Consider the following 24608-nt stretch of genomic DNA (forward strand, 5'->3'; position numbering starts at 1 on the left):
CCTGTCACCTCAGTCTCCCAAGTAGCTGAGACTACAGATGCAAGCCACCATGCCTGGCTAAACACCTGGCTAATTAAAAAAAGTTTTGTTTGTAGAGATGAAGTCTTGCTGTGTTGCCCAGACTGGTCTCAAACTCCTAGGCTCAAGCAATCTTCCCATGTCAGCCTCCCAAAATGTTGGGTTTACAGGCATGAGCCACCGTGTGTGGTCTGGTTTTCTTTTCTTTCTTTCCTTCTTTTTATTTTTTATTTTTTATTTTTTTTGTGACAGGATCTTACCCTGCTGCTCAGCCTGGAGAGCGGTGGTATGATCTTAGCTCACTGCAGCCTCAGCCTCCTGGGCTCAAGCAATTCTCCAGCCTCCCAAGGAGCTGATACTACAGGCGAGCACCACCACACCCGGCTGATTTTTTTTTTTTTATGTAAACAGGGTCTCACTATGTTGCCCAGACTGTTGCCCAGATCCTCAAGAGGATCACTCTTGAGCTCTAGTGATCCTCCCAAAGTGCTAAGATTAACAGGTGCGAGCCACTGCGACTGGCCCAGTATTTTTTTTTAAACAGTTTGAGAGAAAAAAGTAGACTTGGTGGGATATAGTGGGAAGTTGTTCTTGGGTGAAAACATTAAATAATCTAAAGACATAAATTCTTCTAAAATTAATTTGTAGGTTATGCAGTTCTAAAGGAAATAACTACAGAATTTGTTTTAGAACTTGACAGATCCCAAAGTTCATCTGGAAGAATAAATAGGTGAGATTATTAAAGAAAAATCTGAAAAGTTAGTGTAACCCTTTAGCAATGAAACCTTTATGATAACTAGCAGAATAGTGTGTAAATCAATGGAATAAAATAGTCCCCCCAATATAGCCAGTTATATATAGGTATTGAATGTATTATAATGAATGTTTCTCAGATCATTCACGGGAGGGAGTACTATTTACTAAGTGGTACTGGAATATCTGCTTTGTAGTTTGATTTTAAAAATCACCCTAATCTTTTATCTTATATTTTAAATCTAAAAAAATTCTAAGACTTAAAAACTAAAGTATTAGGAAAAGAAAAAGGATAAGATACTTTTTTTTCCCTGTCCTCCAAAACTTTTTTTTTTTGAGACAATCTTGCTCTGTCACTTAGGCTGCAGTGCAGTGGCATGATCTTGGCTCACTGCACCCTCCGACTCCCAGGTTCAAGCAATTCTCGTGCCTCAGCCTCCCTAGGAGCTTGGAATTAAGGACATGCACCACCATGCCCAGCTAATTTTTGTATTTTTTTAGTAGAGATGGGGTTTCACCATGTTGGCCAGGCTGGTCTTGAACTCCTGGCCTCATGTGATCTACCCTCCTCGGCCTCCCAAAGTGTTGGAATTACAGGCATGAGCCCCTCCGAACCTCTGAGCAAAGGAAAATATACTTGAATGTTTATCAGACCTTGATAGGAAGAACGGCTTTTTGTTTGTTTGTTTTTTTGGGACAGAGTCCTGCTCTGTTGCCCAGGCTGGAGTGCAGTGCCACCATCTCGGCTCACGGCAACCTCCTGAGTAGCTGGGATCACAGGCACACACCACCATGCCTGGCTAATTTTTTTGTGTTTTTAGTAGAGATGGGGTTTTACCATGTCGGCCAGTCTGGTCTTGAACTCCTGATCTCGTGATCTGCCCACTTTGGCCTCCCAAAATGCTGGGTTTACAGGTGTGAGCCACCACACCCAGCCTGGCTTTTTCTTTTTTCTTTTTTTTTTTTTGAGACAGGGTGTTGCTGTCACCCAGACTGGAGTGCAATAATGTGATCATGGCTCACTGCAACCTTGAATTCCATGGCACAGTGTATCCTCTTGCCTCAGCCTCTTGAGTAGCTAGAACTGCAGGCACACACCACCAGGTCCAACTAATTTTTATTTTTAGAGACAGCCTTGCTTTGCTGCCCAGGCTGGTCTTGAACTCCCAGGCTTAAGCAGTTCCCCTGCCTTGACCTCCCAAACTGTGGGATTATAGGCGTGAGCCACTATGCCTGGCTTACTTTAGAAACTTATTTGCATTAGCCAAATATGTCCTTTTAAATTTATTTTATGTAAAAAGCATAAAACTACTACATACCAGAAACAGTATTAACTGCAGCCACAGATGTCCCAGAATAGAAACTTTTAATCTAAATAAATTTGCCAGCAGGTGGGTATTTGTTAGCAAATATGACAAAGGGATACTGTCTTTATTATATAAAGGGCATATACAAATTGATCGTAAAAATTTCAGAGCCATTTGAGTAAAGTAGCCAATGAAATTAAGGCACAGTGTTCAAGAAGAAACAGCAAAAAATTAATATAGAAAAATATATTTCCTAGCTGGGCATGTTAGCTCATGCATGTAATCCCAGCACTTTGGGAGGCTGAGGTGGGAGGATTGCTTGAGTCCAGGAGTTTGAGACCAGCGTGGGCAACATAGTGAAACCCTGTCTCTATAAAACGCACAAAAATTAGCTGAGTATGGTGGTGCATGCCTGTAGTCCTAGCTACTTGGGAGGCTGAGGTGGGAGGATTGCTTGAGTCTGGGCAGTCAAGGCTGCAGTGAGCCAAGATTGTGCTGCTGCACTCCAGTCTAGGTGACAAAGTGAGATGCTGTCTCAAAAAAAAAAAAAAAAAAAAAAAATTTCCTTACTAGTAAAAAGCAAAACATTTTAGAGATAAGTAAAATTTGGTATCATTTTTACCTATTCGACAATTAAGAAACTTAAAAAATTAGAAATTTTTTTAAGTAAAGAGGAGTATTGTAGATACTCATATTTAGTGATAATTTAAGGTGTTAACAGCCTTTTTTGAATCAGTTTGCCAATACGAATGCAGTACTCATACACATTCAATACTTAATGAAAGTGTTTAGGCTCTTAGATCTGAGAATCCCTCTGTATTGAAGGAATGTGAAGAAACTATTTCCACAAAAATAAATAGTGCTATTTTTAATAGAAAAGACTGTAAACTACATGTTCAAAATTTATATAATAGTGTTAAACAGAAAAATTTTATGTTGTAAGTATTATGTATCATCTGCTGATTAAGAGATAGAATTTGAATACAGGCTCTGTAATGTATTAGCTTGGTGATCTTAGTAGACTGATCTATCTCTCAATATCTTCACTTGTAAATTCGAGATAGTAAAACCCACCTCATAGATTTTGTTGTGTGGATTAAATTAATTATGTTTTTAAAGTGCATAAAAAGATTCCTACTCATAATGCCTCAGTATGTGAGAGAGATAGATAAATAATATATAAACATTCTAATGCATTGTTAATTGAAATAAGTAATGATATAAAACTAATACTTAAATTCTAGTATTTACAATGGAATATAAATAAAAACTGGGGCCAGTAATAAAAACTGGGGCCAGGCACAGTGACTCATGCCTATAATCCCAGCACTTTGGGAGGCCAAAGAGGATGGATCTCCTGAGCACAGGATTTTGACACCAGCCTGGGCAATGTGGTAAAACCCTTTCTCTACAAAAATAGAAAAGTTAGCTGGGCATGGTGGCAGGTGCCTGTAGTCCCAGCTACTTGGAAAGTTGAGACACAAGAATCACTTGAACCTGGGAGTCGGAGGTTGCATTGAGCCAAAATCCTGCCACTGCACTCCAGCCTTGGGGACAAAGCGAGATGCTGTCTCAAAAAAAAAAAAAAAAAAGAAATTTTGGCTGGGTGTGGTGGCTCACACCTGTAATCCCAGTACTTTGAGACGCTGAGGCAGGTGGATCACCTGAGGTCAGGAGTTTGAGATCAGCCTGGCCAACATGATGAAACTCCATCTCTATTAAAACTACAAAAATTAGCTGGATGTGGTGGTGCACACCTGTAATCCCAGCTACTCCAGAGGTTGAGACGGGAGAATCGCTTGAACCCAGGAGGTAGAGGTTGCAGTGAGCCGAGATCACACCACTGCACTTCAGCCTGGGTGACAGAGCGAGACTCTGTTCCAAAAAAATAAATAAATAAAACTAAATTAAAAACAACAAAACAAAAACTGGAAAGAATCAATCCTGTTAGAACAGTTTGTCCTCTGTCCACCTATCATTTTCTGTAATGTACTTGAATTTGTAATAAAGCATATTCCTTCATTAAAGAAATATAATGTTATAACTTCAGCTAGAGAGAGTTATAAAATATGTAGAGACCCCATGCTGTAGAAATACAGTTGTGTCACATGCTTCTCTGGGACATCAGTTGAGAATTTTGCCTCTTTATTCTTCTATCAGTCACCTCAAGGGTAATGATATCTGCAGCTTAGTGCCTAGAACATTGTTAGATACTTAGAAAATATTTGTTAAATGAATTGGTTATTGGCTCTTACATAATAGACAAACCTCTGTTTTTTTGGTTTATTTGTTTTTAAGACAGAGTCTTGCTCTGTCGCCCAGACTGGAGTGCAGTGGCACGATCTTGGCCTGCTACAACCTCCACCTCTAGGGTTCAAGCAGTTCTCCTGTCTCAGCCTCCCGAGTAGCTGGGACTACAGGTGCCCACCCTGCCCGACTAATTTTTATGTTTTTGATAGAGATGAGATTTCACCATATTGGTTAGGCTGATCTCGAACTCCTGACCTCAGGTGATCCACCTGCCTCAGCCTCCCGAAGTGCTAGGATTACAGGCGTGAACCACCTCTCCCAGCCAAGCCCCTTTTTATTAATAGTTTATTATCATTTAAGTGTATGTGGATATGTGTTTTTTATTTTAAAAGATGAGGTTACATGTTATAAAATTGAGGTTAATTTGGCCGGGTGCGGTGGCTCATGCCTGTAGTCCCAGCACTTTGGGAGGCAAAGGCGGGCAGATCACGGGGTCAGGAGATCGAGATTATCCTGGCTAACATGGTGAAACCCCATCTTTACTAAAAATACAAAAAATTAGCCGGGCGTGGTGGCGTGTGCCTGTAGTCCCAGCTACTTGGGAGTCTGAGGCAGGAGAATGGTATGAACCTGGGAGGCGGAGGTTGCAGTGAGCTGAGATTGTGCCACTGTACTCCAGCCTGGGCGACAGAGCGAGACTCTTATCTCAAAAAAAAAAAAAAAAAAGAGTGAGATTAATTTGTGTGACTTTATTGAGTGTATTTTATGGTCTAAGCAAAGCAGTACGTAAATAAAAGGGAAAGAAGGCATGTGAATTTGTTAATGGTGGGAATATTTTTGGGGCGTGGGATTATTAGGATCTCTTATTTTCATTTATATGAGTCCATAGTTGTAGTGAACATGGATTTTAAACTTGATGAAAGACAAATTAATTTAAAATTTTGTTTTTCATATAAATTACATGGTATCTTAAGTTCTTAGAGCATTGTATTTTGGATTATAGGAAATTTTAGATTAGTTATAATTTGTATCATTTCTTTTCTTTTCTTTTTTTTTGAGATGGAATCTCCTTCAGTCTCCCAGAATGGAGTACAGTGGCACAATCTCCTGGGTTCAAGTGATTATTCTGTCTCAGGCTCCTGAGTAGCTGAGATTACAGGTGCCTGCCACCATGTCTAGCTAATTTTTGTATTTTTGGTAGAGGCGGGATTTCTCCAAGTTGGCCAGGCTAGTCTTGAACTCCTGAGCTCAAGTAATCCACCTGCCTCAGCCTCCCAAAATGCAGGGATTACAGGCATGAGCCACCGTGCTGGGCCCCATTTATTTTCTTGGTAGTTGTAGTACTTTTTACTTAATTTTCTAAAATTATCATGACATGTTAATGTTCATGCTGGTAAAGTGTAGAATATAGAATAGAAGAGTGCATTTAAGAAAATTATAAGTCATTTTTGGTGAGCTCAATATATTTATAATAGAAAACAAATGGAATTATCTCAAAAATGAACATGTGCTGAGTCCCAATTTTTTTGTATTTTTTTATTAAGTGTATTCTTTTAGAGTGTATAAAATGTAACATTGGCTATTTTACTGTTCATTAATGCATGCATTTTGGTTTAAGTTCATTTGGCTTCATATAATTCTATTTTTACTTTTCAAGGAAAGCAAGTCTTGCTCTAATTCGAAAAATGATTCATTTTTGCTCTGAAGCACTGTTAAAAGAAGTTTGCGATTCTGATGTTGGTCACAATTTGCCTACAATACTAGTGGAAATCACTGCAACTGTCCTGGATCAAGAGGTCAGTTTCTTTTTCAAAACTCTTCTAGCATTAATTTCCTTTAGGTAGTAGTCTGAAATAAAAATTTTGTTTTAATTTCAGTAAATCATTTTGTGCAAATTACTGCATTTCTCTGCTCCTGGCAACTAAACTTATTTTTACTGTTTTTCTTTCACTTCCTTGCTATCATGTACTTCCCCCCTCCTTTTTTTTTTTTTCTCAGGATGATGATGATGGCCACTTGCTGGCTTTGCAGATCATAAGGGATTTAGTAGATAAAGGCGGTGATATATTTTTGGATCAGCTAGCCAGACTTGGTGTAATTAGCAAAGTGTCAACGTTGGCAGGTCCTTCCTCTGATGATGAGAATGAAGAGGAATCAAAACCAGAAAAAGTGAGTGGTCTTAATTGTAGAGGTATCAGGAAGAGTTACTTTTGAGGAAAATCTAGTTTCGATTTTTGATGGGTTTTGACAAGATGACAATTATCTTGACAAATAAATGACAATGAAATAGTTTTGTATAATTTTTAAATTGGTCAATTTTCTTTTAAAACATTTTATGGATCAACAATTTTAAACATACAGAAATGTTGCAAATATAATTAAAGAATATCAGAATACTCTCTATCCACGTCGACTAGTTATTGACATTTTGCCCCATTTCCTTTAATATTTTTTCAGACACATGTGTCTCTGTGTGTGTGTGTGTGTGTACATTTTTTTTTTTTTTTGAGATGCAGTTTTGCTCTTATTGCCCAGGCTGGAGTGCAATGGCACGAGCTCAGCTCACTGTCGCCTCCGCCTCCCGGGTTCAAGTGGTTCTCCTGCCTCAGCCTTCCGAGTAGCTGGGATTACAGGCATGCGCCACCATGCCTGGCTAATTTTGTATTTTTAGTGGAGACGGGGTTTCTCCATGTTGGTCAGGCTGGTCTCAAACTCCTGACCTCAGGTGATCCACCCGCCTTGACCTCCCAAAATGCAGGCGTGAGCCACTGCCCCAGCCAATGTGTGTACATTTATTTTATTTTATTTTTATTAATTTTTTGAGACGGAGTTACACTCTTGTTGCCCAGACTGGAGTGCAATGGTGCGATCTCAGCTCACTGCAACCTCCACCTTCCTGGGTTCAAGCGATTCTCCTGCCTCAGCCTCCTGAGTAGTTGGGATTACAGGCATGCGCCACCACACTCAGCTAATTTTGTATTTTTAGTAGAAACGGGCTTTCTCCATGTTGGTCAGGCTGGTCTCAAACTCCCGACCTCAGGTGATCCGCCTGTCTCAGCCTCCCAAAGTGCTGGGATTACAAGTGTAAGCCACAGTGCCTGTCCATGTGTACTTTTAAAAAATATTTGATGGTGGCCGGGTATGATGGCTGACGCCTGTCATTCCAGCACTTTGGTAGGCCAAGGCGGGTGGATCACGAGGTCAGGAGTTCAAGACCAGCTTGACCAATATGTTGAAACCCCGTCTCCACTAAAAATACAGAAAAAATTAGCCCGGCGTGGTGGCATGTGCCTGTAGTCCCAGCTACTCGGGAGGCTGAGGCAGGAGAATTGCTTGAACCTGGGAGGCGGAGGTTGCAGTGAGCTGAGATCGTACCACTGTACCCCCGCCTAGGCGACAGAGTGAGACTCCATCTTTTTTTTTTTTTCCCCAGACGGAGCCTTGCACTGTCGCCCAGGCTGAGTGCAGTGGCATGAGTTTGGCTCACTGCAAGCTCCGCCTTCTGGGTTTACGCCTTTCTCCTGTCTCAGCCTCCCGAGTAGCTGGGACTACAGGCGCCTGCCACCACACCCGGCTAATTTTTTGTATTTTTAGTAGACACAGGGTTTTGCTGTGCTAGCCAGGATGGTCTTGATCTCCTGACCTTGTGATCTGCCCATCTCAGCCTCCCAAAGTGCTGGGATTACAGGCGTGAGCCACCGTGCCCGGCCTGAGACTCCATCTTAAAAAAAAAAGATGGTAAGCTGAATACAAAGTTTTCCCTTTTAACCTAAATATTTCACCAAAAAACCAGGACATAGTTGTAGTATCATTATCAAAATTGTACTAATCAGAAAATTTAATATTTATGTAACACTAATATTTTCTCTGGAGACCATATTCAGATTTTGCCATTGTCTTTAATGGCCTTTGTAGTAATTTTTTTTTCTGGTCCACAATGAAATCCAGGAGCACACATTACGTTGCTTATCATATTCCTGAGGACCTGCGACAGTTTGTCCTGAGAACCTATAACAGTCTGTCCCCCTTTCTTTTATTTTCATAGCTTTGGTGTTTATGAAGAGAATAGAACAGTTAATTTGAACAAAGAATCTAACTTTATGTCATGTTTCTTTGTGATTTAATTCAGCTTATGTGTTTTAGCAGAAGTCCTATAGAGGAGATACTATGCTGTTCTAGGTGCATAATGTTCCTTCTTGGAGGCACACTCGTGTCTGTTTGCCCTGTTGGTTATGATAACTTGGATCACTTGTTTAAGTTTTTTCTCTTCCAGGTTTCTCTACTATAAAGTTGCTCTTTTTCCTTTTGTTTTTTTGTTGGGATCTTGCTGTGTTGCCCAGGCTGGAGTACAATGGCATGATCTCGGCTCACTGCAACCTCCACCTTATGGGTTAAAGTGATTCTCATGCCTCAGCCTCCAGAGTAGCTGGGATTACAGGCACGTACCACCACACCCAGCTAATTTTTGTATTTTTAGTAGAGGCAGGGTTTCACCATATTAGCCAGGCCAGTCTCAAACTTCTGACCTAGGTGATCCCCCCGCCTTGGCCTCCCAAACTGTTGGTATTACAGGCATGAGCCACTGCACTTGGCCTCTTTTTCCTTGTAGTAAGTAATTTGTAGGGACATAATTCCAGACTCTGTAAATATGCTGTTTCTCGGTAAACTTAACCGACCCATTTCTGTATTCATTGGTAACTCTTGCCTTAGACTGCAAATTTAAATATACCTTTTCCATCTCTAGTGATTCCCAGCAAGATTTATTTCTAATATTTAGTGAATTCTTATTGTATATTAGTAACAAGGTAGTAATATTTTTGAAAAAAATGGTGGCGTATGAGTTATAATTGTAGAATTCCGAGGGTGGTGAAAAGAGAATGTGTATGTGTTACCCAGATCTGGTTAATTGTCAGAATTACTGGGGGATTTAAGGAAAAACAAAAATATCATCTGAGTTTATTCTCTGGAGCTCTTCCTCTCAAGAAATAGGTTACAGAAATCCCAACCAAGATCCCAGCAGTCTTTTTGTAGAAATTAACAAGGAGATTCTAGGCTGAGTACAGTGGCTCACGAGTGTAATCCCAGCACTTGTGGGAGGCCGAGGCAGGGAGATCACCTGACGTCAGAAGTTCGAAACCAACCTGGCCAACATGGTGAAACCCTGTCTCTACAAAAAATACAAAAATTAGCCAGGCGGCCGGGCGCGGTGTCTCAAGCCTGTAATCCCAGCACTTTGGGAGGCCCAGACGGGCGGATCACGAGGTCAGGAGATCGAGACCATCCTGGCTAACACAGTGAAACCCCGTCTCTACTAAAAAATACAAAAAAATAGCCGGCGAGGTGGCGGGCGCCTGTAGTCCCAGCTACTCGGGAGGCTGAGGCAGGAGAATGGCGCAAACCCGGGAGGCGGAGCTTGCAGTGAGCTGAGATCCGGCCACTGCACTCCAGCCTGGGTGACAGCGTGAGACTCCCTCTCAAAAAAAAAAAAAAAAAAAAATTAGCCAGGCATGGTGGCACTTGCCTGTAGTCCCAGCTACTCGGGAAGTTGAGGCAGGAGAATCACTTGAACTGGGAGGTGGAGGTTGCACTGAGCTGAGATCGCACCACTGCACTCCAGCCTGGGCAACAGAGCAAGACTCTGTCTTAAAAAAAAAAAAAAAAAATTAGCTGGGCGTGGTGGCACGCACCTGTAATCCCAGCTACTTTGGAGGCTGAGGCAGGAGAACTGCTTGAACCTGGGAGACAGAGGTTGCAGTGAGCCGAGATCGTGCCATTGCATTCCAGTCTGGTTGACAGAACGAAACTCCATCTCAAAAAAAAAAGAAAACAAGGAGGGTCTAACATTTATATATAAATGCAAATATTCTAACATTTACATATAAATGCAATAGCCAAAGCAACCTGGAAAAGGAGCAGCATGGAAGGATATACATCAACAGATTTCAAGTTTTTATAAAACTTCAGTAATCAAGGAAGTGTGACAATAGTGTAAAGATAGATTAATGACCCAGTACACATATGGTCAATCAGTTTTCAACAAAAGTGCTAAGACAATCAAGAAAGGATGATCTTTTCAGAAAATGAACAGGTCAATAGCATATGCAAAACAAATTGAACTTCAACCCTTACCGTATATATATAAAATATATATATAGTATCATTTTTCTTTTTCTTTTGTTTTGTTTTTTGAGATTGAATCTGCCTCAGTCTCAACCCTTACCATGTGTATATATAGCATTATATATATACATTGTATATATACATGGTAAGGGTCCCATATACAAAAATTAACAAAATGAACCATAGACTAAAATGTATACACTAAAATTATGAAACTTCTAGAGAAAAAGAGAAATCTTAGTGACCTTGGGCTTGGGAAAGATTTCAAAAATGAAACTTCAAATGGTTATACTGTAAAAGAACACATAATTGCTAAGTTGTACTTCATCATCACACACTTTTGCTCTTCAAAATACATTGAAATGGTCGGCTGGACACGATGGCTCATGCCTGTAATCCCAGGACTTTGGGGAGGCTCAGGTGGGAGAATTGCTTGAGCCCAGGAGTTTGAGACCAGTCTGGGCAAAATTGTGAGACTCTGTGTCTGTTTTTTTTTTTTTTTTTTTTTGAGACCGAGTCTTGGCTCACTGCAAGCTCCGCCTCCCGGGTTCATGCCATTCTTCTTCCTCAGCCTCCCGAGTAGCTGGGACTGCCATAATGCCTGGCTGATTTTTTGTATTTTTAGTAGAGACAGGGTTTTACCATATTAGCCAGGATGGTCTCCATCTCCTGACCTCGTGATCTGCCCACTTTGGCCTCCCAAAGTGCTGGGATTACAGGCCCGAGCCACATGCCCGGCCAACCCGATCTCTATTTTTATTAAAAAAAAAAAAAAGAGAAAAGGGAAGCCAGATAATTCTCTCAGATTGTATTTATCTGAAAATGTCTTTATTTGGCCTTCTTTTTAAATTTTTCTTTTTTGAGACAGGGTCTTGCTCTGTCACCCAGGCGGGAGTGCAGTGGCGCGATCTTGGCTCATTGCAACCTCCGCCTCCCGTGTTCAAGCAATTCTCCTGCCTCAGCCTCCCAAGTGGCCGGAATTATAGGTGCACACCACCATGCTCAACTAATTTTTGTATTTTTCGTAGAGACAAGGTTTCACTATTGTTAGCCAGGCTGGTCTTGAACTCTTGACCTCAAAGTGATCCACAGCACCTCGCCTCTTTTTTTTTTTTTAATTAAAAAAATATTTATTTTATTTTTGTAGAGATGAGGGTCTCACTATGTTGCCAAGGCTAGGTTGGTTTTTGGCCTCAAGTTATCCTCCCGCTTTGGCCTTCCAAACACTGTGATTCTTTGTCTAGTAATTTTTGATTTGCTACTGGATATTGTAAATGTTATGATACTGAGCTTTGGGCTTTGTGGTCTTTCGTAAGGAATATTGGGCTTTGGCCAGGTACCTTGGCTCACGCCTGTAATTCCAGCACTTTGGGAGGCTGAGGCGGACAGGTTGCTCGAGCCCACGAGTTCAAGGTTAGCCTAGGTAACATGGCAAAACCCTGTCTCTACAAAGAATACAAAATTGTCATTGCATGGTGGCAGAATAGCTTTTACTCTAGGGAAGTTCACCCCTGTGATCCTGAATTTGTGATTTCTCTGAATTCACTGAATATCCTGGTGATCCATGAGGATTTTCTACTCTGGCTGTTTGGAATGCAAATGTCTGGCCGCTTGTATGATCTCTTACAACTTTCCAGTTGTTCTTTGCCCAATCTTATGGAGTATCACCCTGTATATGACTGTAGTGCTCAGTGGAAACTACTTTGCAGATTTCTGGAAAGGCTTTTTCTCTTTAGTTCCCTAATAGTGAACTCAGCCTCCACATATTCCAGTTGCCTTAAACTCCTCAAACTCTGATCTGTGTTTTCTTAACTTGTACTGCTAGGATCTGTGTTCCCCTTCCTCATGAGCTCAGCCAGCAAATGGTCTCTACTTTGTTTGCTTTCATTTTCTTAAGGATCATAGTCTTGCATTGACTGTTGTTTAGTGTTTGAAAACACATTTTTCATGTATCTTATCTATATTTTAGTTGGTTGTAATGGATGTATTTAGAGAATTTAATAATTTTTTTTATGTGAATATTTTCAATTTTTAAATATGTCCAAAGAAAGTTTTAGGAACACAGGCTGAGCTACAAAATGTTTATAGATTGTTTTTTTAAAAAAACATGCTCAGTTGGGCACGGTGACTCATGCCTAATCCCAGCATTTTGGGAGGCTGAGGCGGCCGGATCATGAGGTCAGGAGATCGAGACCATCCTGGCTAATACCGTGAAACCCTGTCTCTACTAAAAATACAAACAATTAGCCAGGTGTGGTTGTGGGCTCCTGTAGTCCCAGCTACTTGGGAGGCTGAGGCAGGAGAATGGCGTGAACCAGGGAGGCGGAGCTTGCATTGAGTGGAGATTGCGCCACTGTATTCCAGCCTGGGTGACAGAGTGGGGGAAAAAAAAAAGCTGTAGCTAAAATACTTGTATGATCATGGGAACGAGTATATTTGATTCACTTGGCTAAAAGTGGGGCCTTGGAATGAATGAATGAATTTTATTTACTTATAATAAATAGTATATATTATAACATATAAATTATAAATATATGTAATATATTTATAGAGAGAGACACTGTCTCTATTATCTATATAGAGATAATAGACAGTGTCTCTATTAGCTAGCTAGCTAGATAGATATAGATAATAGAGACAGAGCCCCAGTCTGTCACCCAGGCTGGAGTTCTGTGGCACAATCCTTCACTATAACCTCACATTCCAGGGCCCAAGCAGTCTTCCTGCTTCCACTTCTCTAGTATCTAGAGCTACAGGTGCGCACTGCCACCCTCAGCTAATTTTAAAATTTTTTTTGTGGAGACAGACTCAGTACGTTGCCCAGGCTGATCTTGAACTCCTGGCCTAAGCAGTCCTCCTGCCTTGGCCTCCAAAAGTGTTGAGGTAACAGGCTTGAGCCATCACTCTCAGCCAAAATTTATCTTTAAAAAGCTTCTTTGGTGATTCTGTTATACACTTCAGTTTGGATACCATTGAGCCTCTCTAAATCATCATTTTTTACAAATAGACCCAGAGATGTAGTGAGTTCAGCAAGGTTTTAGGTTATTATCTTGTTTGTAGTGCTCTAATCCATTAGTCTTTACCCCACTACACCTGGACACGATATAATGTAGGTCATTAATTACATGAATTTCTTGATATTTTTAACACTTATTTGTAAGATTTAGTTATAGGTAATTAATTAGAATTGAGAGCCAGGTACTGTGGCTTGGACTTGTAATCCCAGCTACTTTGGAGGTTGAGGTGGGAAGATTGCCTGAGGCCAGGAGTTAGAGGCTTCTGTAAGCTATGATGACACTACTGCACTCCAGCCTGGGTGACAGAGTGAGACTATGTTTCTAAAAGGAAAAAAAAAAAATTAAACTACACGCAATTGAGTATTATGTTCAGAACATTTAAATTTGAAATTAGATTCTTGTTTTTAAAATACGTATAAATATTTGAAATTGAAATTATTTCCCATGTTTAATTGAATAATTCTACACATTTAGGAAGATGAACCACAGGAAGATGCTAAAGAATTGCAGCAAGGTAAACCATATCATTGGAGAGACTGGTCAATCATTAGGGGAAGAGACTGCTTGTATATTTGGAGTGATGCAGCAGCCTTGGAATTATCTAATGGCAGTAATGGATGGTTCAGATTTATCTTGGATGGAAAACTTGCCACCATGTATTCAAGTGGTAGTCCTGAAGGTGGATCTGACAGTTCAGGTAATATTTTGTTTCAATTAAAATATTTTCCCAGTTTCTACAGTTTTTTTTCCTCATATTTTTGCTACCATTGTCATGGTATTTTATTTAATTTTTTGAGATTGAGTCTCACTCCGTCACCCAGGCTGGAGTACAGTGGTGCGATCTCGGCTCACTGAAACCTCCACCTCCCGGGTTCAGGCAATTCTCCTGTCTCATCTTCCCAAGTAGCTGGGACTACAGGCACCTGCCACCACGCCTGGCTAATTTTTGTATTATTAGTAGAGATGGGATTTCACCTTGTTGGTCAGGCTAGTCTCGAACTCCTGACCTCAGGTAATCCACCTGCCTCAGCCTCCCGAAGTGCTGGAGTTACAGGTGTGAGCCACTGCGCCCAGCCCGTCATGGTATTTAAAAAAAATATTTGTTTCTTTATTTTTTAATATCCATTTTTTTGTATCAGTAGAGAAAAATTATTATACCATGAAAATGTTTCATAAATGTCTTTTTACTGCATGGGACAAGGAACAACACTATATCTACTTTTTAAAAAATATCTTTACAAATATAGCTCCTTTTTTGGGGGCGGGGGGAGACAGTGTCTTACTCTGTTTCCCAGGCTAGAGAGTGGTGGTGTGATCATAGCTCATCGCAACCTCAAACTCATGAGTTCAAGTGATCATCTCGCCTTAGCTTCCCAAGTAGCTGGGACTACAGATGTGTACCACCATGCCTGGCTAATATTTCCAGTTTCTAATTTAGTTTTATTGTTTAAAATTTATATTTTAATAGGTCTTTTTTTTTAAGAGAAAATACATGTTATATTTGAAAGAAATAAGATTTTTAAAACAAGTATTTTGTCTTCATAGAAAGCCGAAGTGAATTCTTAGAGAAGTTACAAAGAGCTCGAGGCCAAGTAAAGCCATCTACTTCAAGTCAACCTATACTGTCAGCACCAGGACCCACTAAACTTACTGTAGGAAATTGGTCACTGACATGTTTGAAAGAAGGAGAAATTGCTATTCATAATTCAGATGGTCAGCAAGCTACAATATTGAAAGAAGATTTACCTGGTTTTGTATTTGAATCTAATAGAGGAACCAAACATTCATTTACTGCAGAAACTTCCCTGGGTAAGTATGTAGATATGTAAGGTTAGTAGGTAAAAATAAATGAATATGTTAAATTGTAATAAAGTATGCTCTATGAATGTTCTTTTTTTCCCCCCAAGGTTCAGAATTTGTGACTGGCTGGACTGGCAAAAGAGGCAGAAAACTGAAATCTAAGTTAGAAAAAACAAAGCAAAAGGTATATCTGTTGGATGTGCTTTATTCTTGTCTTTTATACTGATGTTGTAAATTTTCAGTGGTTAAGTATAAGCATTGAAAAAAATTGAGCCATAGAACATAAGCAACCCTAATATAACGTATTTTAGTTTTCCTGTTTTCAGTGTTCATTTTCTTAAATATTTATTTACATATTATTTTTATACCTGTACTAAATACCAACATTAAAACAGAATCAAAATGGATATTAGTATGAAACAAAATGTGAATTACTTATTAATTGCATACAAAATTTAACTCATTGAAATTTTTTCTTTTCTTTTCTTTTCTTTCCTTTCTTTTTTTTTTTTTGAGACTGAGTCTCGCTGTATTGCCCAGGCTGGAGTGCAGTGGCGTGATCTTGGCTCACTGCACCCTCCGTCTCCCAGATTCATGCCATTCTCCTGTCTCAGCCTCCTGAGTAGCTGGGACTACAGGCACCCGCCGCCACACCGGCTAATTTTTTGTAAAGACAGATTTTCACTATGTTAGCCAGGATGGTCTCAATCTCCTGACCTCGTGATCGGCCTGCCTCGGCCTCCCAAAGTGCTGGGATTACAGGCGTGAGCCACCACGTCCGGCCTGAAATTATTAATGATATTAATATTTTTAGTGTTATAGTGGGATTGAAAATGACTATTGTATTTTACAGTCTGGGTTAATACCTTGTGATACAGCAACTTAACTGCCTGGTTCTAAATTCAGATTATTTTGATGCTTAATTTAATGGCTATGGCAGCTGAAATTATTACTTCAAGAAGATACTGTAGCAGATGCGTAATTGACTAATCTTTTAATGCTTTCATCAGGTTTGCATTGTTATTTTCAAATATGGCCAGTATATTTCCATGTTAATCTCATAGTTAGATTCAACATTTTCTGGTGACTAGCATGTTTATTTTACCTGTAATGGTAATATAAAATAGGATTTGTTTTTTATTTGTTTTGTTTTGAAACAGAGTCTCTCTGTGTTGCCTAGGCTGGTCTAAAACACCTGAGTGCAAGTCATCCTCCTGCCTCAGCCTCTCAAGTAGCTGGGACTACAGGTCCTATGCCTGGTTCTAAGATAGTTTTTAAATACAGTATGCAAAGAATGCTTGTACGTGATTGGGATTAGGGGAGAGTTCTTGTGTTTTTTATGGCTTTGACCAGAGAAATTGTAATAATGGTGTTTCTTTTTCTTTTTTTTTTTTTAAAGAAACTTAGCGAAACCCTTGTAATAATGTTTTTTTTTTGAGACTTGGTTTCGCTCTTGATGCCCAGACTGTGGTGCAATGGTGCAATCTCGGCTCAGTGCAACCTCTGCTTCCCGGGTTCGAGCTATTCTCCTGCCTTAACCTCCTGAGTAGCTGGGATTACAGGTGCCCACCACCATGCCCAGCTAATTTTTTGTATTTTTAGTAGAGATGGAGTTTCACCATGTTGACCAGGCTGGTCTCAAACTCCTGACCTCAGGTGATCTACCTGCCTCAGCCTCCCAAGGTGCTGGGATTACAGGCATGAGCCACTGAACCTGTCCTGTAATAGTGGTTTTTATTTGAAGCAGATGTTTTATATAAAGATGTTCATGTCTTTATTTCCTGTTTGAATACGCTAGGTTATCCCAAAGATATTTCAGGTGCCACACTTTGGAAAGAACATAGCTTTTTTGTTTATTTTTATTTTTTTTTGAGATGGATTCTCACTCTGTCACCCCGGCTGGAGTGCAGTGGTGCGATCTCGGCTCACTACAACCTCCGCCTCCCCAGGTTCAAACGATTCTCCTGCCTTAGCCTCCCGAGTAGCTGGGACTACAAGCACATGCCACCGTACCCGGCTAATTTTTTATATTTTTAGTAGAGACAGGGTTTCACTGTGTTAGCCAGGATGGTCTCCATCTCCTGACCTCAAGTGATCCACCCGCCTCAGACTCCCAAAGTACTGGGATTACAGGCATGAGCTGCCATGTCCAGCCAACAGTAGTTACATTTTATAAAGTTGTTGTGAATATTGAACCATTGCTTGTAGGAGAAATACTGGGTTAGATTTCTTCTAGGCCTAGAGCCTGTTGTGACAACATTTTTGTCACCTTTTTTTAAATGTTTTCGATTAAAGACACCTTATTTGCTCCGTATTGTTTTTTGTTTTTTGAGACAGAGTCTCACTCTGTTTCCTATGTTGGAGTACAGTGGCACAGTCTTGACTCACTGCAACCTCCACCTTCCAGGTTCAACCAATTCTCCTGCCTCAGCCTCCCAAATACCTGGGACTACAGGTGCGCGCCACCATGCCCGGCTCATTTTTGCATTTTTAGTAGAGACGGGGTTTCACCATGTTGGCCAGGCTGGTCTCGAACTCCTACCTCAAGTGATCTGCCCGCCTCGGTCTCCCAAAGTGCTGGGATTACAAGCCTGAGCCACTGCACCCAGCCTGATACGTATTGTTGATTTGTTAGTATTGAACTGGCCAACAGCACTGTTATGCTTGAACAAAGCGTATGTTAGCACACACTTTTTTTCTCTTTTCCCCTTGTAAGGTACATCACAGTCTTCTTGTGCTTAGAAACACTGGATAGCACTTAAGTACTGTGTTTGGGGGCCATTTTAAACAATGAAATCAGGAAGAAAAAGCCCCAAAATTTGATAAGTGTGATGCTAAGTAGATTGGGAGTAGGGCACTTGTTTATAGTATGAGACCCGAAGCAAGAAAGATTGTCACCTTTTTGAATTCTGCTGGGAACGTGCATATCGGGCACCGTAAATTTATTGCTGCACTGTGCATGTCCGTGAATGAATGTGAAAGCTCTGAAATGATTGATTTTGAGGTTACAAATTTTAATGAATACTCATATTTGCAAGCATGGAATCATTGAATAATCTGACTATAAATTACCTATCTCAAGAGCTTTTTGGTATACCTAATATGTCATTATTAACCAACCAAATCTAGACTACAGGGGACTGAAATTTTGTAACACAAACTAAAAAAATTCAATGAGAACATTGTCTCAATCTTGTATTCTCATTAAAAAAATAAAAATTATGGAGGGTGTGGAGTGAGGGTGGCAAGAGTTCCAAAACTTGGGTACTATGCTCACTACCTGGGTGTTGAGATCATTTGTATTGCAAACCTTAACATCACAATATACCCATGTAACCTGCACATGTACCCCCGAATCTAAAAGTTGAAATTATAAGATAAAAATTTTAGGCCGGGCGCGGTGGCTCAAGCCTGTAATCCCAGCACTTTGGGAGGCCGAGGCGGGCGGATCACAAGGTCAGGAGATCGAGACCACAGTGAAACCCCGTCTCTACTAAAAATACAAAAAATTAGCCAGGCGCGGTGGCGGGCGCCTGTAGTCCTAGCTACTCAGGAGGCTGAGGCAGGAGAATGGCGTGAACCCAGGAGGCGGAGCTTGCAGTGAGCCGAGATCGCGCCACTGCACTCCAGCCTGGGCAACAGCGTGAGACTCCGTCTCAAAAAAAAAAAAAAAAAAAAAATTTTTTTAAATTGGCCGGGCGCGGTGGCTCAAGCCTGTAATCCCAGCACTTTGGGAGGCCGAAATGGGTGGATCACGAGGTCAGGAGATCGAGACCATCCTGGCTAACACGGTGAAACCCTGTCTCTACTAAAAAATACAAAAAACTAGCCGGGCGAGGTGGCGGGCACCTGTAGTCCCAGCTACTCGGGAGGCTGAGGCAGGAGAATGGCCTGAACCCGGGAGGCAGAGCTTGCAGTGAGCTGAGATCTGGCCACTGCACTCCAGCCTGGGCCACAGAGCAAGACTCCGTCTCAAAAAAAAAAAAAAAAAAAAAAAAAAAATTTAAAAATTATTGCTTCACTTTCTTGATTTAAAATCAGTAGCAACTCAGTGAGTAGGTGGCTGTCCTTTTGCATATATAAACAAGTATGCATCAAAATATTTTAGGCAAAAATAATTTTAACTAATTTTTATTTATTTTTTATTTTTTGAAGCAAAGTCTTGCTCTGTCACCCAGGCTGCAGTGGCACAATCTTGGCTCACTGCAGCCTCCACCTCCCGGGTTCAAGTGATTGTCCCACCTCAGCCTCCTGAGTAGCTGGGACTATAGGCATGCACAACCATGCCCAGCTAATTTTATTTTTAATTTTTAGTAGAGACGAGGTTTTACCATGTTGGCCAGGCTGGTCTTGAACTCCTGACTGACCTCAAGTGATCTGCCTGCCTCCGCCTCTCAAAGTGCTAGGATTACAAGCATGAGCCACCACACCAGTATTAATTAATACTGTTTTATAAAGAGATAGTTTCTTCAAAGTCGTCTGATATCCATGATTGCCATCTTTTAATTCTGAAGGGCATACCAAATTAGAATAGAAAGTATTATTAAGTAGTTTACAGCAATAGGTTTTTTCTGTTGCATTAGAGTTATGCTGGTTTGTTTGGGATTAAAATGGCATTAGGTGAATCCTAAATTTACATTACTTAAGCATATGATTTGTGAATAATATCATGTACTAAATTTCATCAGACCCAGAACATAGGTTGTTTTCTTAAATAACTGTAACTTCAAGAGCTCATTTGCCCAAATGACAGTACATACCTTTTTATGGTGAAATAAGTAAATATGAGTGTCTATAAAAGTGAAGATTTGGTAAAATTATTAATTGTAGTAAAAATTCACATTTGTTATGCTTATTTTGGTAGGTACGAACTATGGCTCGAGATTTATACGATGACCACTTTAAAGCTGTTGAAAGCATGCCTCGTGGAGTAGTGGTAACACTCAGAAACATAGCAACTCAGTTAGAGTCATCTTGGGAGCTTCATACAAATAGACAAGTATGTCAACCTCTAGATTTTGATGATGTGTAGTGAGTTTTAGTTTGATGTCTTCCCCTCTATCCTTTATGTCATGGGTATTGAGTAGGGGGTCAGCACATTATGGCCCAGGAGCCAAATCTGGCCTGCTCCCCATTTGCGTATGACTGCATGAGGTAAGAATGGTTTTTATACTTTTAAATGATTGAAAACAAACCAGAAGGAGAATTTCAAGACACATGAAAATCAGATTTCAGTATCCATATAATTTATGACACGTAGCCATGCTTATTCATTTACATATTGTCTACAACTACTTTGGTGCTACAAGGGCATGGTTGAATAGTTGTGACGTAGACTATATGGCCTGCAAAGCCTAAAATATTTGCACTGGGCCCTTTACAAAAATGTTTGCTGACCTCTGGTAGACATAATTTGTGTTAATCATTTTAACTTTTAATTTTGCTTAATATCTAAATTATTGTCATGATAATTGGTATTCTGATAAGTTATTTTAAGAGCTATGTTTATGTTTTTGGTTGTCTTCATGAATTTTTTTTTTATTTTAGTGTATTGAGAGTGAGAACACTTGGAGAGATTTAATGAAGACAGCTTTAGAAAACCTAATTGTACTTTTGAAGGATGAAAACACAATTTCACCATATGAAATGTGTAGCAGTGGCTTGGTACAGGCACTTCTTACTGTGTTAAACAATGTAAGTTTATCAAGTAGTAAAGAAGAAAAATATAGTTGTAAAAATTATTTGTAGTTACTCCTTTGGTAGAGTAGTTTTTAGTTTGTTTTGTCAAGAAATATTTAAAAGCTGAATGATGTTAATATTTCTAATTTCTTCAACCTTTAAGTTTTATCGTTAGTTTGAGCCAAATGAATTAGATAATGGTTTATTTTGATTTCTAAGTTGCCAGTTATAATTTGCTAAAGGTTTTGTTGACTAAAAACACTGAAGCCTAAGATTTATTATTCACTGCTCTGATTTTTACCTAAGTTATATAAAATAGAATATGTCTGTAGACCTTAAGTACTCAAGTTATATACATAATGTATGAACAGTGAAAGTTTAGGAAGTTTATGATGGAAGGAACTCTCCACAGGGCCTGTTTTCCAAAGAAAAGTATTGTTTGGAGGAGCAAAGTTGTAAGCCTACCTAAGCATATCATAAAGCTATTCAAAAATAACTCAGACCCAGTCTTGTGGATGGAAATGTAGTGCTGGAGTCACATTCTGCTTAAAGTTGTAACAAATACAGATGAGTTAAAAGGAAAAAAAAAAAAAAGACAGTGTAGGAAGTTTATGTGAAAATTTGATAAATATTTGCTAATAACCTTATATTTTTTTTGATTTAAGAATGCCTCTTTATTGTGGTAAAACTTTTTTCCTTTGTTTATATATTTACTTATTTTTGAGACAGAGTCTCGCTTTGTCACCCAGGCTGGAGTGCAGTGGTGCAGTCCTGACTCACTGCAGCCTCTGTTTCCTGGGCTCAAGTGATTCTCCTGCCTTAGCCTCCTGAGTAACTGGGATTATAGGCGCCTGCCACCTTGCCCGGCTAACTTTTGTATTTTTAGTAGAGACGAGGTTTTGTCATGTTGGCCAGGCTGATTTCGCACTCCTGACCTCAAGTGACCCGCCTGCCTTTGCCTCCCAAGTGCTGGGATTACAGAAGTGAGCCATTACACCTGGCTCTTTTTTCCTTTATTTTAATGAAAGAATTATTTTCATTTCAGTTCTACTTAGTTCTATTTAATTAATTATTTATATTTTAAAAAATTTGGAATGCTTCACGAATTTGTGTGTCATCCTTGTGCAGGGGCCATACTAATCTCTGTATCATTTCAGTTTTGGTACACGTACTGCTTGCTGAAACGCAGACTACTCAGTTTTAATTGTTTTTAGTGTGTGTGCCTGTGTGTGTGTGCACTTGCCTGTGCATGTGCATCTGTGTGTTCACCATGTTGCCCAGGCTGGGCTCAAGCTATCTGCCTGCCTTGGCCTCCCAACGTGCTGGGATTACAGGTATGAGCCACTGTGCCTGGCCAGAGTTGATTTCTTGATCTTAATCATTGTATGTGCTGGTGCACTTTTAAGATTTACTTTAGGCTGGGCACGGTGGCTCATGCCTGTATTCCTAGTACTCTGGGAGGCCGCGGTGGGCAGAACACTTGAGGTCAGGAGTGCGAGACCAGCCTGGCCAACATGGTGAAACCCTGTTTCTATTAAAAATACGAAAAAAATTTAGCCAGGCATGTTGGCATGCACCTGTAGTCCCATCTACTCTTCTGTAATTCTGAGGCAGGAGAATTGCTTGAACCTGGGAGGTGAGGTTGCAGTGAGCCGAGATAGCACGACTGTACTCCAGCCTGGGTGACAGAGCGAGACTGTGTCTCCAAAAAAAAAAAAAAAAAATTGCACTTGAACTTCAATGAGTCCCATAGTCCCTTCATAAACTTTACTATTTGCATTTATTCCCATTTATTACAGTGATATATCACATTATATCACTTAGTAATCTATGAAATAGTTTTGATGTACCAGTTTTTTTCTACTACTTATTAAATAGTACTGTTAAAATGGAAAATGTTCATTCCTATATTAATATAATCTGAAACCATCTTGTATACTTGGGGAAACACTGATTTTGCAGCATAATTGCTGAGTACATTATAACATTGAAGAAGGAAAAAATTTTGTATGTTAGCCATGGCCTACTAGTCACATAGTAAAAATAATTTTAATTGAAAGATGAAATGATTAATGATTTTATTCAGATTGTAGTGATCATTGTATAACAATATGTTAACATTTGTCTCTTAGTTTTTGATAAATTTCAGTAAGATCCTTAAATTATTTTTTTTTGAGACTTTATACTTTTTGTTTTCTTTAGAGCATGGATTTGGATATGAAACAAGATTGTAGTCAACTGGTAGAAAGAATAAATGTTTTTAAAACTGCCTTTAGTGAAAATGAAGATGATGAAAGGTAAAACGCCAAATTTCTTTGAATTTGATGTTAGTAATGTTTACACAGTTGGTATGCTTCCTTTAAAATAAGTCTAGTATAACATTTATGCACACAAAAGAAACTCTTATTTAACAAAAAAGTAACATACGTGTATAATAGGAAAATTTTTGAAGTTTTTAATCTAATGGAATAAAAAGAAACATTGAAATTACATGTCTGGTATGCATGCCACTGATCACTTAGTTTACTTATTCATGATAATTATTATTTTGTAAATTCAGACAAGGTTTTGGTCTGTTGCCCAGGCTGGAGTGCAGTGATGTCATCTTAGCTTACTGCAGCCTCAACCTCCTGGGTTCAAGCATTTCTCCTGTCTTGGCTGCCCAAAGTGTTGGGATTATAGGCATGAACCACCGTTCCTGGCCTGATCACTTAGTTTAAATTACATGACTGTTTAAGATAGTTGAAAATTTGAACACTGATGAAATGTTTGATAAATTAAGTGATAATTTCTCTTTTTTAAAGTGTAATACTTTTTAAAAAAATAATTTGTTAGATTTATGTACAAAGACTATCTCTGGATGAAATGATAAGCTCTTTAGTATTTTTTCAAAATATGTAAGAAGGAGAGGCCAGGCACGGTGTCTTACACCCGTAATTCCAGGACTGTGGGAGGCTGAGGTGGGTGGATCACTTGAGGTCAGGAGTTCGAGACGAGCCTGGCCAACATGGTAAAAAACGATCTCTACTAAAAATAAAAAGTTAGCTGGGCCTGGTGGTGGGCATCTTTAATCCCAGCTACTCGGGAGGCTGAGGCAGGAGAATCCCTTGAACCCTGGAGGCAGAGGTTGCAGTGAGCTGAGATCACGTCACTGCACTCCAGCCTAGGTGACAGATTGGCCATTAGTAGCTAATTGCTAAAGCTGGGTTGATGAAGGTTCATTATATTATTCTGTGTACATTTGAATGGGATTGCACTTTTAAAATAAGTTATACAATTTATTCAGATAATTGTGTTAATTTCAAATTTCATTTTTAATGAATGCATATTATATCTTTATGGATGTATAATAATGTATTGAAGTATTGCTATGTTAAACATTTTAGCTCTTTGAAAACTATTACTAATACTCAAATATACTAGTCTCAATGGAAACATCTTTTTACGTAAATTCCGTAAGTGGTAATACTGTGTTAAAGGTTATAGATTTTTTTTTTTTTTTTTTTTTTTTTAAGAGATGGAGTCTTGCTGTGTTGCTGAGGCTGGAGTCCACTGGCTATTTACAGGTGCCATAATTTTGCACTACAGCCTCAAACTCCTGGGCTCAAGTGATTCTCTTTTCTCAGTTTTCCTTGTAGCTGGGACTCCAGCATATACCACCTTG

The 24608-nt window shown here is 39.6% G+C and overlaps 1 protein-coding gene and 1 non-coding gene across 8 annotated transcripts in view; one reads left to right on the forward strand and one right to left on the reverse strand.

Moving 5' to 3' along the window:
- HECTD1 (HECT domain E3 ubiquitin protein ligase 1) overlaps positions 1 to 24608 on the forward strand; it is a 112684-nt gene that overhangs the window by 46305 nt on the left and 41771 nt on the right. For all 7 annotated transcript variants that reach the window (XM_050797822.1, XM_050797823.1, XM_050797828.1 and 4 more), the window contains 8 exons: positions 5986 to 6124; positions 6327 to 6497; positions 13940 to 14162; positions 15011 to 15274; positions 15373 to 15449; positions 20130 to 20264; positions 20813 to 20959; positions 23147 to 23241. In XM_050797822.1, the coding sequence (XP_050653779.1) occupies positions 5986 to 6124; positions 6327 to 6497; positions 13940 to 14162; positions 15011 to 15274; positions 15373 to 15449; positions 20130 to 20264; positions 20813 to 20959; positions 23147 to 23241 (1251 nt within the window). The remainder of the gene's footprint in view (positions 1 to 5985; positions 6125 to 6326; positions 6498 to 13939; positions 14163 to 15010; positions 15275 to 15372; positions 15450 to 20129; positions 20265 to 20812; positions 20960 to 23146; positions 23242 to 24608) is intronic.
- On the reverse strand, positions 22028 to 22131 carry LOC126960184 (U6 spliceosomal RNA). The gene has a single exon (XR_007727772.1). It is a non-coding gene; the product is annotated as a U6 spliceosomal RNA (small nuclear RNA).

Source organism: Macaca thibetana, chromosome 7 (assembly GCF_024542745.1).
Source record: "Macaca thibetana thibetana isolate TM-01 chromosome 7, ASM2454274v1, whole genome shotgun sequence".
Lineage (NCBI taxonomy): Eukaryota > Metazoa > Chordata > Mammalia > Primates > Cercopithecidae > Macaca > Macaca thibetana.